Raw genomic sequence first — 16,140 nt, 5'->3', positions numbered from 1 at the left:
GGCAGGAGGATCACTTGAACCCAGGAGTTCGAGACCACCCTAGGCAACATAGCGAGACTCCGTCTCAAACAACAAATCAAAATAATTAGTCGGGCATGGTGGTGCGCGCCTGTAGTACCAACTACTTGGGAGGCTGAGGCGACAGGATCGCTTGAGCCAGGGAGGTCAAGGCTGCAGTGAGCCAAGCTCGCGCCACTGCACTCCAGTCCGGGCGACAGAGTGAGACCCTGTCTCAAAAAAAATAAAATAAAAACCAAACCTTAGAGGGGTGAAAAAAAAATTTATAGTGGAAATACAGTAACGAGTTGGCCTAGCCTCGCCTCCGTTCGGCCTCCGCCTCCGTTAGAACGGCTCCTGGTGCTGGAGGATCCTTTTGCGCACGCGCACAGCCTCCGACCAGCTATTTCCGCTAGCGGGTTCCATCCTCTACCGAGCGCGCGCGAAGACTATAGAGGTCGACTCGGGAGCGCGCACGCAGCTCCGCCCCGCGTCCGGCTCGCGAATCCCGCGGCGTCCGGCCCGGGTGGTCTGGGCCGCGGCGGGAATGCCCCGGAGGGCGGAGAACTGGGACGAGGCCGAAGTAGGCGCGGAGGAGGCAGGCGCCGAAGAGTACGGCCCTGAAGAAGACGGCGGGGAGGAGTTGGGCGCCGAGGAGTCCGGCCCGGAAGAGTCCGGCCCGGAGGAACTGGGCGCCGAGGAGGAGATGGAGGCCGGGCGGCCACGGCCCGTGTTGCGCTCGGTGAACTCGCGCGAGCCCTCCCAGGTCATCTTCTGCAATCGCAGCCCGCGCGTGGTGCTGCCTGTATGGCTCAACTTCGACGGCGAGCCGCAGCCCTACCCAACGCTGCCGCCTGGCACGGGCCGCCGCATCCACAGCTACCGAGGTACTGGCCCGGCGCTTAGGCCTGACCCAGCAGGGACGATAGCACTGTCTGCTGAAGCCCCTCTACCGCCCCGGGGTCCATTTTGCAGACGGGGAACTGAGGCCCCTTGAGGCGGGACACATCCAGGGTGACGCTGTTCTCAAGCATCAGAGCATTCTTTTTTTTCTTTTCTCCCCTGAGATGGAGTCTCGCTCTGTCGCCCAAGCTGGAGTGCAGTGGCGCGATCTCGACTCAGTGCAGCCTCCGCCTCCCGGGTTCAAGCGATTCTCCTGCCTCAGCCTCCTGAGTAGCTGAGATTACAGGCGCGCGCCACCACGCCCGGCTGATTTTTATATTTTTGGTAGAGACGGGGTTTCACCATGTTGGTCAGGCTGGTCTCGAACTACTGACCTCATGATCCGCCCGCCTCGGCCTCCCAAAGTGCTGGGATTACGGGCGTGAGCCTCCGCGCCCGGCCCAGAGCATTCTTTATAAGGCCGAGTAGTTTGCATTTGAAGGTGGCTTCCCCCACGCCCCCCGCCCCACGTGTATTTTCCCCTAAAAGAAAAGCTCCATCCTTAACACCCCATCTGTTCAGTCCTGATGACTCCAGTGGGCCAGTTCTGCGTAGTCCCTGCCCTCATGGAGAACACATTCCTCCTGGGGAGACTGAGAGATGCATAAACAGACAGGAACAAGCCAGGGTCATGTTGGTGCGGGAAGAGCTGAGCCACGAGCGTGTGTGGCGTGGGAGCTTGACCTACCTGCCTGCTGGGAGATGGAGGGGTTGCAGTTGTGTGGTTTCAGTTAAGGAGCACTTCCCAGAGAAGGAAGGGAGCTGGATGGAGTAGGAGCTAGCCAGCCCTAGGTAAGAGGTTCTAGACATGCGTACGTTGAGGCCTGGAGTCTTGGGAGAGGACGCTCAAAAGGTGATTTTACCCCTAGGAATATGGGGGCATTGAAAAATTTTTTTTTTTTTTGAGATGGGAGTCTTGCTCTCCAAACTGGAGTGTAGTGGCTCAAGCTAGAATGCAGTGGTGCGATTGTGGCTCATTGCAACATCCGCCACCTGGGGTCAAGTGGTGCTCTTGCCTCAGCCTCCCTAGGAGCGGGGATTACAGGTGTGCGCCACCACGCCTGGCCAATTTTTTTTTTAGTACAGACGGGGGTTTCGTCATTTTGGCCAGGCTGGTCTCGAACTCCTGACCTCAGATGATCCACCCGCCTTGGCCTCCCAAAGTGCTGAGATTACAGGTGTGAGCCACTGTGCCCAGCCCTTTGAAAGTTTTTCTGTATATATATATATATATATTTTGTTGTTGTTGTCATTGTTGTTGAGGTGGAGTCTGGATCTGTCCCAGATTGGAGTGCTGTTGTGCAATCTTGGCTCACTGCAATCTCTGACTCCCTGGTTCAAGCAATTCTCCTGCCTCAGCCTCCCGAGTAGCTGGGATTACAGGCACACACTACCATGCCCAGCTAATTTTTGTATTCTTAGTAGAGACAGAGTTTCACCATGTTGGCCAGGATGGTCTCCATCTCCTGAGCTCGTGATCTGCCTGCTTCGGCCTCCCAAAGTGCTGGGATTACAGGCGTGAGCCACCACGCCTGGCCGAAAGTTTTTAAGCAGGGACATGACGTTGTCAGATTTACATACTGAAAAGCTCACCCAAGTTGCCAAGTGGTTTGGAAGGGAAAGACTGCTGTCGAGGAAGCAGTTAGGTAGTTGTGAAAACCCAGGTGAGGAATAACTAGGCCTTACCTAAGGTGCAGGCAGTAATCTTCCCATGGCCTTTAAGCAAAGAAGTAGTCCTAGTGTCACTTAATCTTTTCAAAGGATTTTTGCAAGGACCCTCATAGATCTTTTCTTCCTGGAGGGTGGTATACTTAATACACTTTTACACCAGACTTCTAATGTTACATGAAGAACACAATATTTCCAGGGATCAACATTTCTGTAGGCTCCTATTTTATATAGGAAATTGTATGAATTTTGTATTTTACTCCAAAATTTTTCTGTGCCCGATTTAATATAAAAATTTATTGAGACCGGGTGCAGCGGCTCATGCCTGTGATCTCAGCACTTTGGGAGGCTGAGGCAGGAGGATTTCTTGACCCCAGGAGCTGGAGACCAGCCTGTGCAACAGTGAGACCCTGTCTGTATTTAAAAAAAAAATTCTTGAAAAATTAGCAGGGCACATTCCTGCCTTTAGTCCCAGCTACTTGGGAAGCTGAGGCAGGAAGATCACCTGAGCCCAGAGTTGGAGGCTACAGTGAACTATGATGGTGCCTCTGAATAGTTACTGTACTCTAGTCTGGTAACATAGCAAGACCCTGTCTCTGTATCTTGTCTTTTTTTTTTTTTTTTTTGAGACAGGGTGTCCTGCTGTTGCCCGGGCTGGAGTGTGGAGGCTGGAGTTTGGTGGCATGATCACGGCTCATTGCACCTTTTTTTTTTTTTTTTTTTTTTTTTTTTTTTTTGAGACGGAGTCTCGCTCTGTCGCCCAGGCTGAAGTGCAGTGGCGCAATCTCGGCTCACTGCAAGCTCCGCCTCCCGGGTTCACGCTATTCTCCTGCCTCAGCCTCTCCAAGTAGCTGGGACTACAGGCGCCCGCCACCACACCCGGCTAATTTTTTTGTATTTTTAGTAGAGACAGGGTTTCACCGTGGTCTCGATCTCCTGACCTCGTGATCCACCAGCCTCGGCCTCCCAAAGTGCTGGGATTACAAGCGTGAGCCACCGCGCCCGGCCTTCGTTGCACCCTTAACACAGGGTCAAGCAGTCCTCCCAGAGCTTCAGCTTCCCAAAGTAGCTGGGACTATAGGCATGCTCCACTATGTCTGGCTAATTTCTTTTTTTATTTTTATTTTTAGTAGAGATCAGGTCTTGCTATGTTGCCCAGGCTGAGACCTCATCTCTTTTTTATTTTTTTAAATTTTTTATTATACGTTAAGTTGTAGGGTACATGTGCACAACGTGCAGGTTTGTTACATATGTATACATGTGCCAGGTTGGTGTGCTGCACCCATAGAGACCTCATCTCTTAAAAAAAGAAAATTACTTTTGAAGGTACTTAATGCACTGAATTGTACATTTAAAAATGGTTAAAATGGTAAATGTTTGAGGCAGGTGGATCCACCTGAGGTCAGGAGTTCAAGACTAGTCTGACCAATATGGTGGAACCCTGTCTCTACTAAAAATACAAAAGTTAGCTGCGCGTGGTGGCATGCGCCTGTTTAGTCCCAGCTACTTGGGAGGCTGAGGCAGGAGAATTGCTTGAACCTGGGAGGCGGAGGTGGCAGTGAGCCAAGATTGTGCCACTACACTCCAGCCTGGGCAACAGAGCAAGACTCTGTCTCTAAATAAATAAATAAAATGGTAACTTTCATGTATATTTTACCAAAATTTAAAAAATTACCAGTTTACATTTCTTAAAATTTCCCACCAAATCTGTAAGTAAATTTATGCCCCGAGGAACAAGTGCTATATTTATTCTGAGACAACCTCCTCCTTCCTTAAACAGAATCTTAGGGCTGGAGGCTTGCTTCCTGCCCTCTTTTGTATGTGATATATGTATTTTGAAAATTCTGGGCCGGGCACAGTGGCTCACTCCTGTAATCCCAGCACTTTGGGAGGCCGAGGTGGGCGGATCACGAGGTCAGGAGATCGAGACCATCCTGGCTAACACAGTGAAACCCTGTCTCTACTGAAAATACAAAAAATTAGCCAGGCGTGGTGGTGGGCACCTGTGGTCCCAGCTACTTGGGAGGCTGAGGCAGGAGAATGGCATGAACCTGGGAGGCGGAGCTTGCAGTGAGCTGAGATCGTCAGCTCTCAGCTCTTTGAGACTGAGATCGTCAGCTCTCAGCTTCTTTGAGACTGCGTCTCAAAAAAAAAAAAAAAAAAAGAAAAGAAAATTCTGGTATAATTTACATACAGTAAAATGCACAGATCTTAGGGTTTGATGAATTTTCTCTCGACGTGTTTTTGCACTTCCTTGTTTTTGAGAAGCACTGATTTGAGGAGTCAGTGGCTTTCTCTCTTTAATTTTCAGGGTTTGCTGTGATTTGCAATCACGTACTTGACCTAGGCTTCCCTTTTCCACCATGGTAGCAGAAAGGGCATGGGATTTAGAGCTTCAAGTATGTGCTCTTTGCTTATTGTCTTATACCTTGAGCATGTCACTTCCCCTCTCAGACCTGTTTTCACATCTGTAAATGGATCTGTTGTGAGGACTGACTGAGATAATGTTACTAGAAGGGCTTTGTATGATATTTAAGCAGAATGAGAGGTAAGCTTTTTGTGTAGGTCAGGGGAAATGGAGAAAATAGGTGCCCTGACTCAGACCAGTCTGGCTCTTTTTTTTTTTTGGAGATGGAGTCTTGCTCTGTTGCCCAGGCTGGAGTGCAGTGGCTCGATCTCGGCTCACTGCAATCTCCGCCTCCCGGGTTCACGCAATTCTCCTGCCTCAGTCTACCGAGTAGCTAGGACTACAGGTGCTCGCCACCACACCCGGCTAATTTTTTTGTATTTTTAGTAGAGACGAGGTTTCACCGCGTTAGCCAGGATGATCTCGATCTCCTGACCTCATGATCTGCCCGCCTCGGCCTCCCAAAGTGCTGGGATTACAGGCGTGAGCCACCGCGCCCGGCCACCAGTGTGGCTCTTTAACAACCTTTGCTTGTCCTGATAGGTCACCTTTGGCTCTTCAGAGATGCAGGGACACACGATGGGCTTCTGGTTAACCAAACTGAATTATTTGTGCCATCTCTCAATGTTGACGGACAGCCTATTTTTGCCAATATCACACTGCCAGGTACTGATGTTTTACTTTTTAAAAAGATAAGGTTGTTTGTTGTAGTAAGTACAGGATAGGCCACTTGAAAAATTAAGCCCAGTCCTCAATTTTTGCCTGATAGCAGGCAAGGTATCCAATCTTTTTGTATCCTATTCTCTACCATAAATAAAATGGAAGTGATGTATTTGTATGTTCTGTGTTAAAGATGTTAATGGTGTCTCAAAAGCACTTTGGGCTCTTAAGAGACAAGCGAAATTAAAGTACCATATCATAGGTTAGTTTTGTAGAATTATAGAATTATGAATGCCTTTTGTTTCCCTGGCCGAATTGTGCCTTGGAGTTCCAGGAGAACAATGTGTAGAGCATGAGATATTTTGGCTTATTTGTTGTTGACTTCTAATGTTTTTTTATTTTTTTGAGACAGAATCTCGCTGTGTTGGCTAGGCTGGAGTGCAGTGGTGCAATCTCGGCTCACTGCAACCTCTGCCTACTGGGTTCCAGTGATTCTCCTGTCTCCCAAGTAGCTGGGACTACAGGCATGTGCCACCCACTCCACTAATTTTTTGTATTTTTAGTAGAGACGGGGTTTCACCGTGTTAGCCAGGATGGTCTCCATCTCCTGACCTCATGATCTGCCCGTCTCAGCCTCCCAAAGTGCTGGGATTACAGGCGTCAGCCACAGCACCTGGCCTATGTATTTTTAATTTAACACAATCAAGCTCACAGTGCCAGTCAGAGGTGTTTTTTTTTTTTAATTTTTATTTTTAGAGAGTCTCACAGTGTCATCCAGGCTGGAGTGCAGTGGTGCGATTTCAGCTCACTGCAACCTCTGCATCCCAGGTTCACGTGATTCTCCTGCCTCAGCCTCCTGGGTAGCTGGGGTTATAGGTGCCTGTCACCACACCTGGCTAATTTTTGTATTTTTAGTAGAGACGAGGTTTCACCATGTTGGCCAGGCTGATCTTGAACTCTTGACCTCAGGGGATCCACCCACCTCAGCCTCCCAAAGTGCTGGGATTACAGGCATGAGCCACCGCATCCAGCCTGGTTTTTTTTTTTTTTTTTAATCATTGAAGATTGGTATAATACTTCGCTATTTGTTTGAAGCTCCAATGATTTTATCAAGGTAAACCCTGATAAACTGATGTTCCTGTGGGTAAAAAAAAAACTCACTGAAGACCAGCAATGTGTGGTGGCTCATGCCTCTAATCATGCCTGAAATCATGCCTGTAATTCCAGCACTTAGGGAGGCTGTGGCCGGAGGGTTGCTTGAGACCAGGAGTTCTTAACCAGCCTGGACAACAGAGTGAGACCCCAGCCTGGAATGGACAACAGAGTGAGACCCCAGCTCCACAAAAAAAAAAAAATTTTAATTACCTGGGCATCTTAGCATATGCCTGTAGTCACAGCTATTTGGGAGGCTGAGGTGAGAGGACCCCTTGAGCCCAGAAGTTTGAGGCTGCAGTGAGCCATGGTCACACCACTGCACTCCAGCTCAGGTGACAGAGTGAGACCCTGTCTCAAAAAAAGAAAAAAAAACAAACCCCCCAAATACATGGGTTTCATAGGACTCAAACTAATATGTGTGTATAGATCCTGCTTTAAGGAAGTAGATATATAAAAATGAGCATTGCTGAGTTAAATTTGGTAAATTTGCCTTATAGAATACCCTTAAAGAGTATGTTTCCAGTGAGTGTAAAATAGGAATTGGGATACCCAATTCAGTTGTACTAGATTTTCTAAGTACACATTGTTTAGGTTATGTGTTTTGTGACTACCACCCCAAAACTAAGAACCACCCTTTTTTTTTTTTTTTTTTTGAGACACAGTCTCACTGTGTCACCCAGGCTGGAGTGCAGTGGCGTGTGATCTTGGCTCACTGCAACCTCTGCCTCAGGTTCAAGCAATTCTCCTGCTTCAGTAGCTGGGACTATAGGTGTGCACCACCAAGCCTGGCTAATTTTTTGCATTTTAGTGGAGACAGGGGTTTCACCATGTTGACCAGGCTGATCTTGAACTCTTGAGCTCCGGCAGTCTGCCTGCCTCAGCTTCCTAAAGTGCTAGGATTACAGGCATGAGCCACCGCACCCAGCTCACCATTTTATTTGTTCATAATTCTGTAGTCCAGGCTGGGCTCAGCTAGGCAGTTACTCTGCTGGTGGTAGCCATTGGTGTGGCTGCCTTTTGCTGGCAGCTGGGGGCTGGGCCTGTCCCTCTTTTTTTTTTCTCTTTTTTCTTTTTTTCGAGATGGGGGTCTCACTCTGTCACCCACGTTGGAGTGCAGTGGCATGATCTTAGGTCACTGCAACCTCTGCCTCCAGGGCTCAAATGATCCTCCCACCTCAGCCTCCACAGTCGCTGGGACCACAGGCATGTGCCACCATGCCCAGCTAATTTTTTGTATATTTTGTAGAGACGGGGTTTCGCCATGTTGCCAGGCTGGTCTCGAACTCGTGAGCTCAGGCGATCTACTCACGTCGGCCTCCCAAAGTGTTGAGATCACAGGCATGAACCGCCATGCCTGGCCAGGGCCTGTTCCTCTTTATGTGGTCTCTCTAGCAGGGTAGCTCAGGGCTTTCAAAAGTATAAAAGCAGAAGTCGACAGGCCTTTTTAAGGCTTCGGCCCAGAATTGCCAGTGTGGCTTCATCCACATTCAGTTAGTTAAAGCAATCACAAGCCTAGCCCATTTCAAGGCAAAATTACTAAACAGAGGCATGAACACCATGAGGTGTCCATAGGGGGCCATCAGCATAACACACTGCCACATACACGCACTCACTTTTTTTCTTTAACCTAAAATGAGATCCATCAGTAGTAAAAGTAGTTGTTGGCAAAGCCTCTTGTTCATTCCTTGTACTGAGACCCTAGTCTGCCACTGAGGATTTGGTTTTTGCCCTTCCAGTGTATACTCTGAAAGAGCGATGCCTCCAGGTTGTCCGGAGCCTAGTCAAGCCTGAGAATTACAGGAGACTGGACATCGTCAGGTCACTCTACGAAGATCTGGAAGACCACCCAAATGTGCAGAAAGACCTGGAGCGGCTGACGCAGGAGCACATTGCACATCAACGGATGGGAGATTGAAGATTTCTGTTGAAACTTACACTCTTTCATCTCAGCTTTTGATGGTACTGATGAGTCTTGATCTAGATACAGGACTGGTTCCTTCCTCAGTTTCAAAGTGTCTCATTCTCAGAGTAAAATAGGCACCATTGCTTAAAAGAAAGTTAACTGACATACTAGGCGTTGCGGTGTTTAGGGGCAAACATCACAAAATGTAATTTAATGCCTGCCCATTAGAGAAGTATTTATCAGGAGAAGGTGGTGGCATTTTTGCTTCCTAGTAAGTCAGGACAGCTTGTATGTAAGGAGGTTTGTATAAGTAATTCAGTGGCAATTGCAGCATATCGTTTAATTTTAAGAAGGCATTGACATCTGCTTTTAATGGATGTATAATACATCCATTCTACATCCGTAGTGGTTTGTGACTTGTCTGCCTCCTGCTTTGGGAAGACTGAGGCATCCTTGAGGCAGGGACAAGTCTTTCTCCTCTTTGAGACCCCAGTGCCTGTACATCATGAGCCTTCAGTCAGGGTTTGTCAGAGGAACAAACCAGGGGACACTTTGTTAGAAAGTGCTTAGAGGTTCTGCCTCTATTTTTATTGGGGTGTGGGAGAGGGGACCTTAAAATGTGTACAGTGAACAAATGTCTTAAAGGGAATCATTTTTATAGGAAGCACTTTTTATAATTTTCTAAGTTGTGCACTTTTCTCGGTCCACTCTTGTTGAAGTGCTGTTTTATTACTGTTTCTAAACTAGGATTGACTTTCTACAGTTGTGATAATAGCATTTTTGTAACTTGACATCTGCACAGAAAATAGGAGAAAATCTGCATGTTTGATTATAGTATTAATGGGCAAATAAGTTTTTGCTAAATGTGAGTATTTCTGTTCCTTTCTGTAAATATGTGACATTCCTGATTGATTTGGGTTTTTTTGTTGTTGTTGTTTTGTTTTTTTGAGATGGAGTCTCGCTCTTGTCACCGGGGCTGGAGTGCAGAGGCTCTTGTCACCGGGGCTGGAGTGCGGTGGCACCATCTTGGCTCACTGCAACCTCTGCCTCCTGGGTTCACGCGATTCTCCTGCCTTAGCCTACTGAGTAGCTGGGATTACAGGCGTCCGCCACCACGCTGGCTAATTTTTGTACTTTTAGTAGAGACAGTGTTTCGCCATGTTGGCCAGGCTAGTTTCAAACTCCTGACCTCAGGTGATCTGCCCACCTCAGCCTCCCAAAATGCTGGGATTACAGGCGTGTGGGCCACCGCGCCTGGCTGATTCAGCATTTTTCATCAGGCAGGACCAGGTGGCACTTCCACCTCCAATCTCTGGTCCTACCAGTGGATTCATGGAGTAGCCTGGAATGTTTCATAGTTTTCTAAATGTACAAATTCTTATAGGCTAGACTTAAATTCATTAACTCAAATTCAATACTTCTATCAGACTCAATTTTTTGTAACTAATAGCTTTTTTTTCCCCATTTTTATTCTACTACTTCCCTAATAGCTTTTTTAAAAATCTCCCCAGTAGAGAAACATTTGGAAAAGACAGAAAACTAAAAAGGAAGAAAAAAGATCCCTATTAGATACACTTCTTAAATACAACCACGTTAACATTTTGAGCTATTTCCTTTCAGCCTTTTTAGGGCATATTTTGGTTGGTTTTTACACAGTTGAGATTGTATTGTTTATACAGTTTTATACCCTACTTTTTCATTTAACTTTATAACTTAAATATTGCTCTATGTTATTATAAGCTTTTCACAAACATTAGTATAGTCTTCCTTTTATAATTAATGTTTGAGGGTATTTCTTGGCATGCATCTTAATTCCTTATCCTAGCCTTTGGGCACAATTCCTATGCTCAAAAATGAGAGTGATGGCTGGCATGGTGGCTCCTGCCTGTAATCCCAGTACTTTGGGTAGCCAAGGTCAGAGGATTGCTTGAGCCCAGAACTTCAAGATGAGCCTGGGCTCATAGTGAGAACCCACCTATACAAAAAATTTTTAAAAATTAGCCCTCTGCCCGGCCGCCCCTTCCGGGAAGAAGTGAGGAGCGCCTCTGCCCGGCCGCCCCGTCCGGGAAGAAGTGAGGAGCGCCTCTGCCCGGCCGCCCCGTCTGGGAGGTGAGGAGTGCCTCTGCCCGGCCACCCATCGTCTGGGAAGTGAGGAGCGCCTCTGCCCGGCCACCCATCGTCTGGGAAGTGAGGAGCGCCTCTGCCCGGCCACCCATCGTCTGGGAAGTGAGGAGCGCCTCTGCCCGGCCGCCCCGTCCGGGAAGAAGTGAGGAGCGCCTCTGCCCGGCCGCCCCATCCGGGAAGAAGTGAGGAGCACCTCTGCCCGGCCGCCCCGTCTGGGAGGTGAGGAGTGCCTCTGCCCGGCCACCCATCGTCTGGGAGGTGAGGAGCGCCTCTGCCCGGCCACCCATCGTCTGGGAGGTGAGGAGCGCCTCTGCCCGGCCACCCATCGTCTGGAAGGTGAGGAGCGCCTCTGCCCGGCTGCCCCATCTGGGAAGTGAGGAGTGCCTCTGCCCGGCCACCCATCGTCTGGGAGGTGAGGAGCGCCTCTGCCCGGCTGCCCATCGTCTGGGAGGTGAGGAGCGCCTCTGCCCGGCCACCCATCGTCTGGGAAGTGGGGAGCGCCTCTGCCCGGCCACCCATCGTCTGGGAAGTGAGGAGCGCCTCTGCCCGGCCACCTATCGTCTGGGAAGAAGTGAGGAGCGTCTCTGCCTGGCCGCCCCGTCTGGGAAGTGAGGAGCCCCTCTGCCCGGCCGCCCCGTGTCTGGGTAGAAGTGAGGAGCTCCTCTGCCTGGCCGCTCCGTCTGGGAGGTCTACCACGGAGGCCAGAAGCAATGTGGGGGCTGGACGTGGTGGCTCACGCCCGTGGTCCCGGCACTCTGGGGGGCGAGGCGGGTTGATCACTTCGGGCTAGGAGTTCAAGACCAGTCTGGCCAACTTGGCAAAACATGAAGAATACAACAGACAAACCAACCAACCAACTCAATGACAACAAAACAGGTCTACCCTGGAGTCATACTCTAATTTTTTCTATTTTCCTCCCTTTCTGATCCTTTATCCCACTTTCTTTTTCTTCCTCTTCCTTCTCCCTCTTCTTTGTCAAATAGAGGATTGAGATATTATCACTGAAAAAAAAAAAAAAAAAAAAAAAAAAATTTCCCTTGGTAACCATTTTCCCTGGTTACTTTCTTGGCTGATTTTCTGCACAAAGAACTGAAAGGCATTTATCCCCAAGGGAGGCAGTTATTTTAGATTTTACTAAGAAGTTCAGCAAATACTTTTCAACATTCCCTTCTGTCCTTTCTTTGTTTTTAAAGAAAGCTCTGATTTTGTTTCATTTTCAGCTGGAGACTTAAATGACACCAAGCAAAGCCTCTACTTAGTTTAGATATCCAGGTAAAAAAGTTTTAAAATTTAAGTTTCTACTTAGCATGTGGAATGGTTTTAATATTTGGGTATTTTATTTCGCAAATATGTTTAACTCTTGAGTAACTTAGCTCGTTACTAATAGATTTTTAAAGTTCAAAGTATGCATTATTCTGTTTGTTTTTTTCACGATGTACTTTCAGACCTTGTATACTTAGTATTAAATTATTTTTATATGTTTAGGTGGAATTATGTGTTCAATAGAAGTATAAATTGGTTTGAAAATATTATTCTTAACTTTTAAGTCCTAAAAGAATATAAACAATTCAAAATATTTTTCATTTTAAATCTGTTGAATGAAAAGAGATAATAGACATCTCATGACTTCATGTAGAATTTTAAAATTCTAAATTAATATTTTTAAAGTTTACTTAAGACAACTGGTGAGAAATTTTAAATGAAGAAAAATAAGTTAATTAAGGTTTATATAATATTTAATGTTGGGATAAACACAGTAAGTGCTAGAAGGAAAAAAATTACTTGATAAAAATGATACTATGATTGGAATCCCAGAAAATTTACCTCTAGGAGGCAAACACTCAGTTACAAAGTTGTTTATGAAAGCAAATATTAAGTGCAAAGCAAAATTCTGTATATAATATCAATGAAAATAATGAAGGCCTAAGCATTAATAGTAAAATTAGTATTGAGAGACCGTTTCCTAAAATGTATTTAAACACTGTAGTGAGACTGTTTAGATACTGATTTTGTCAAAATTAAAATAGCTCTGTAAATTAAAAAAAAAAAAAAAAAATGAGCATGGCGGCACACATCTGTAATCCTAGCTACTTGGCAGGCTGAGGTGAGAAGATCATTGGAGTTTAGGAATTGGAGGCTGCAGTGAGCCATGAGTACGCCACTGCACTCCAGCCTGGGGGACAGAGCAAGACTCTGCCTCAAAAAAAAAAAAAAAAATCAGGCTGGGCATGGTGGCTCACGCCTGTAATCCCAGCACTTTGGGAGGTCAAGGTGGGCAGATCTCCTGAGGTCAGGAGTTCGAGACCAGCCTGGCCAACATGGTGAAACCCCATTTCTACTAAAAGTACAAGAATTAGCCGGGTATGGTGGCGCACTCCTGTAATCCCAGCTACTCAGTAGGCTGAGGCAGGAGAATCGCGTGAACCCAGGAGGCGAAGGTTGCAGTGAGCTGATATCACACCATTGCACTCCAGCCTGGGTGACAGAACGATACTTTTGTCTCAAAAAAAAAAAAAAAATTCAAATCAGAGTGAAGTGAAGGAGACACTCCACAGTTTTCCTTCTACTCCAAATTTCAACTGATTTTAGCTCCTTCTTTCAACATTCAACAAATAGTCCTTTTTTTTTTTTTTTTTTTTTTGAGATGGAGTCTCGCTCTGTTGCCCAAGCTGGAGTGCAGTGGTGTGATCTCTGCTCACTACAAGCTCCGCCTCCCGAGTTCAAGTGATTCTCCTGGTTCACCCTCCTGAGTAGCTGGGATTACAGGCGCCTGCCACCATGCCTGGCTAATTTTGTATTTTTAGTGGAGACGGGGTTTCACCATGTTGTCCAGGATGGTCTTGATCTCCTGACCTCGTGGTCCGCCCACCGCAGCCTCCCAAAGTGCTGGGATTACAGGTGTGAGCCACCACGTCCAGCCGGCTTTATTTTTTTTTAAGCTGTCTTTGTGTCAGAATGATAGTTCATGTTCCTCTTGTTAAAACATGCAGGCCGAGCATGGTGGCTCATGCCACCTCCCAGCATTTTGGGAGGCCGAGGCGGATGGATTACCTGAGGTCAGGAGTTCAAGACCAGCCTGGCTAATATGGTGAAACCTCATCTCCACTTAAAATACAAAAATTGCCAGCCGCGGTGGCTCACGCCTGTAATCTCAGCACTTTGGGAGGCCTAGGCGGGTGGTTCACGAGGTCAGGAAATTGAGACCATCCTGGCTAACATGGGTGAAACCCCATCTCTATTAAAAAATAGAAAAAATTAGGCAGGCATGGTGGTGAGCGCCTGTAGTCCCAGCTACTCGAGAGCCTGAGGCAGGAGAATGGCATGAACCCGGAAGGCGGAGCTTGCAGTGAGCTGAAATGGTGCCATTGCACTCTAGCTTGGGCGACAGAGTGAGACACCGTCTCAAAAAAAAACAAAAAACAAAAATTATCCAGGCATGGCAGTGGGCGCCTGTAATCCCAGCTACTCGGGAGGCTGAGGCAGGCGAATCTCTTGAACCCGGGAGGCGGAGGTTGCAGTGAGCCAAGATCACACCATTGCACTCCAGCCTGGGCAACAAGAGTGAAATTCCATCTCAAAAAAAAAACCAAAAAACAAAAAAAACCATGCAGTTTGAGTACTGTGTTTTTGGTGTTGTCCAAGGAAAATTGAAAACCTGTAGCATGAATAATGTTTGTTTTTCATTTCGAGTCTTGTGAATGTATTAAATATATCGCTCTTAAGAGACTGTGAAGTTCCTATTTTAAGTTTTTTTTTTTTTTTAAGCTGTTCTTTAATACATTAAATGGTGCTGAGTAAAGGAAATAGGCAGGGTGTGTTGTGTGGTGTTTTAACCAGGCACTTCTTCTTTCAGAGAGTTTTGAAACCTGTTGACATAAAGGCCTAGGATGGGAAGGAGATCCAAACATAAGCCACCAGCCTCATTCCAAGTCTCTTCTCTTTCCAACCCTGGATTTTTTTTTTTTTTTATTTAACATTGTTTCTTTTAGCTTTATTTTTCCTTATGAAAGAAATATATCACTATAAAAAATTAAACACTACAGAAAAATATTAAGAAGAAAAACATTCACATGGGAAACAAAGTTTTTTCCCATGAAAACAGAACCCAAAAAGGTAAGTGGTTAATATTTCACCAGCAATTAATTATGTTGAGAATAAGACCAGGCGAGGTGGCTCACGCCTGTAATCTCAGCACTTTGGGAGGCCAGGGCAGGCAGATTGTCTGAGGTCAGGAGTTTGAGACCAGCCTGGCCAACGCGGTGAAACCGTATCTCTACTAAAAATTAAAAAATTAGCTGGGTGTGGTGGCATGTACTTGTAATTCCAGCTATTCAGGAGGCTGAGGCAGGAGAATTGCTTGAACCTGGGAGGCGGAGGTTGCAGTGAGCCGAGATAGCACCATTGCACTCTGGCCTGGGCGACGAGTGAAACTCTGTCTCAAAAAAAAAAAAAAATATATGTATATATATATATATCTATATCTCTATATATATATAGATATATATATATCTATATCTATATATCTATATATATATATAGAGAGAGAGAGAGAATACCACAGTGAGGGCATGGGCTAGAAATCAGTGCACTAAGGATATGAAATAGATATCAATGTGAACTTTTCGGATACTTTCACCCTGGGTCTCTGTATCCCATTCTTAGCACCTCAGTCCCACTCTCTGGTAGTCACTGGCTTTCTGATACCCCTTCAATACAGATTGAGTATCCCTAATCCAAAAATTCCAAATCCAAAGCACTCCAAAATCCAAAAGTTTTTGAGTCCTGACATGATGCCACAAGTGGAAAATTCCACATGTGAGTACTTAACACAAACTTTGTTTCATGTGCAAAACTATGGAAAATATTGCTTAAAATTACCTTCAGCCTTTGTCTATAAGGTGTATATGAAACTGGTGTTATGATGTATATGTTTTCTTTTTTTGTTCCTGGCTCATAACTCCCATAGCCCTTGTTACGCATGTGAGCCACCTTGCCTGGCTAATTTTTAAGTTTTTTGTAGAGATGGGGTCTCGCTGTGTTGCCCAGGCTGGTCTTGAACTCCTGGGCTCAAGCGATCCTCCCACCTTGGCCTCCCAAAGCCCTGGGATTACAGGTGGGATTACAGCCCTCATTTCAGAGAAGGTCCCATCCCATAAGCTGGGGGAAGGAATGGTGACATCATAAAGCCTTGTTAAAACCCATGAGGAGAGTGGAGAGTGTCAGGATAGCTGAACGTGTACAGGTTCCTGGAGGGTGGTAGGCCCAGGGAGGGGACAGAAGCTCC

The 16,140-nt window shown here is 46.6% G+C and overlaps 1 protein-coding gene and 1 long non-coding RNA gene across 3 annotated transcripts; one reads left to right on the top strand and one right to left on the bottom strand.

Annotated features, from left to right (window-relative positions):
• The first annotated feature begins 408 nt into the window (after positions 1-408).
• Positions 409-14,583, top strand: VHL (von Hippel-Lindau tumor suppressor). 2 transcript variants are annotated; one of them, XM_055260574.2, is made up of 3 exons: positions 409-884; positions 5,558-5,680; positions 8,566-14,583. In XM_055260574.2, exons 1-3 carry the CDS (start codon positions 545-547, stop codon positions 8,742-8,744), a joined length of 642 nt encoding a protein of 213 aa, XP_055116549.1. In that variant the 5' UTR covers positions 409-544; the 3' UTR covers positions 8,745-14,583. The 2 variants fall into 2 exon arrangements, with proteins under 2 accessions (XP_055116549.1, XP_055116551.1); XM_055260576.2 differs by lacking the exon at positions 5,558-5,680 and having other exon boundaries at positions 450-884.
• LOC129471663 (uncharacterized) lies at positions 3,211-3,709 on the bottom strand. Its single transcript, XR_008653682.2, has 2 exons — positions 3,626-3,709; positions 3,211-3,310 (listed from the first exon to the last, which is right to left on the bottom strand). It is a non-coding gene; the product is annotated as an uncharacterized lncRNA (long non-coding RNA).
• Positions 14,584-16,140: the final 1,557 nt, after the last annotated feature.

Source organism: Symphalangus syndactylus, chromosome 21 (assembly GCF_028878055.3).
Source record: "Symphalangus syndactylus isolate Jambi chromosome 21, NHGRI_mSymSyn1-v2.1_pri, whole genome shotgun sequence".
NCBI classification, from domain to species: domain Eukaryota; kingdom Metazoa; phylum Chordata; class Mammalia; order Primates; family Hylobatidae; genus Symphalangus; species Symphalangus syndactylus.
The sequence above is the reverse complement of the archived record's forward strand: the minus strand, read 5'-3'. Positions and strand labels throughout refer to the sequence as shown.

Excerpts from the sequence above, each read along its gene's own strand:
- VHL (XM_055260574.2), top strand. The coding sequence starts at position 545 with ATGCCCCGGAGGGCGGAGAACTGGGACGAGGCCGAAGTAGGCGCGGAG. Across the intron at positions 885-5,557 it reads CCGCATCCACAGCTACCGAG|GTCACCTTTGGCTCTTCAGA; the intron begins GTACTGGCCCGG and ends TTGTCCTGATAG. Across the intron at positions 5,681-8,565 it reads TGCCAATATCACACTGCCAG|TGTATACTCTGAAAGAGCGA; the intron begins GTACTGATGTTT and ends TTGCCCTTCCAG.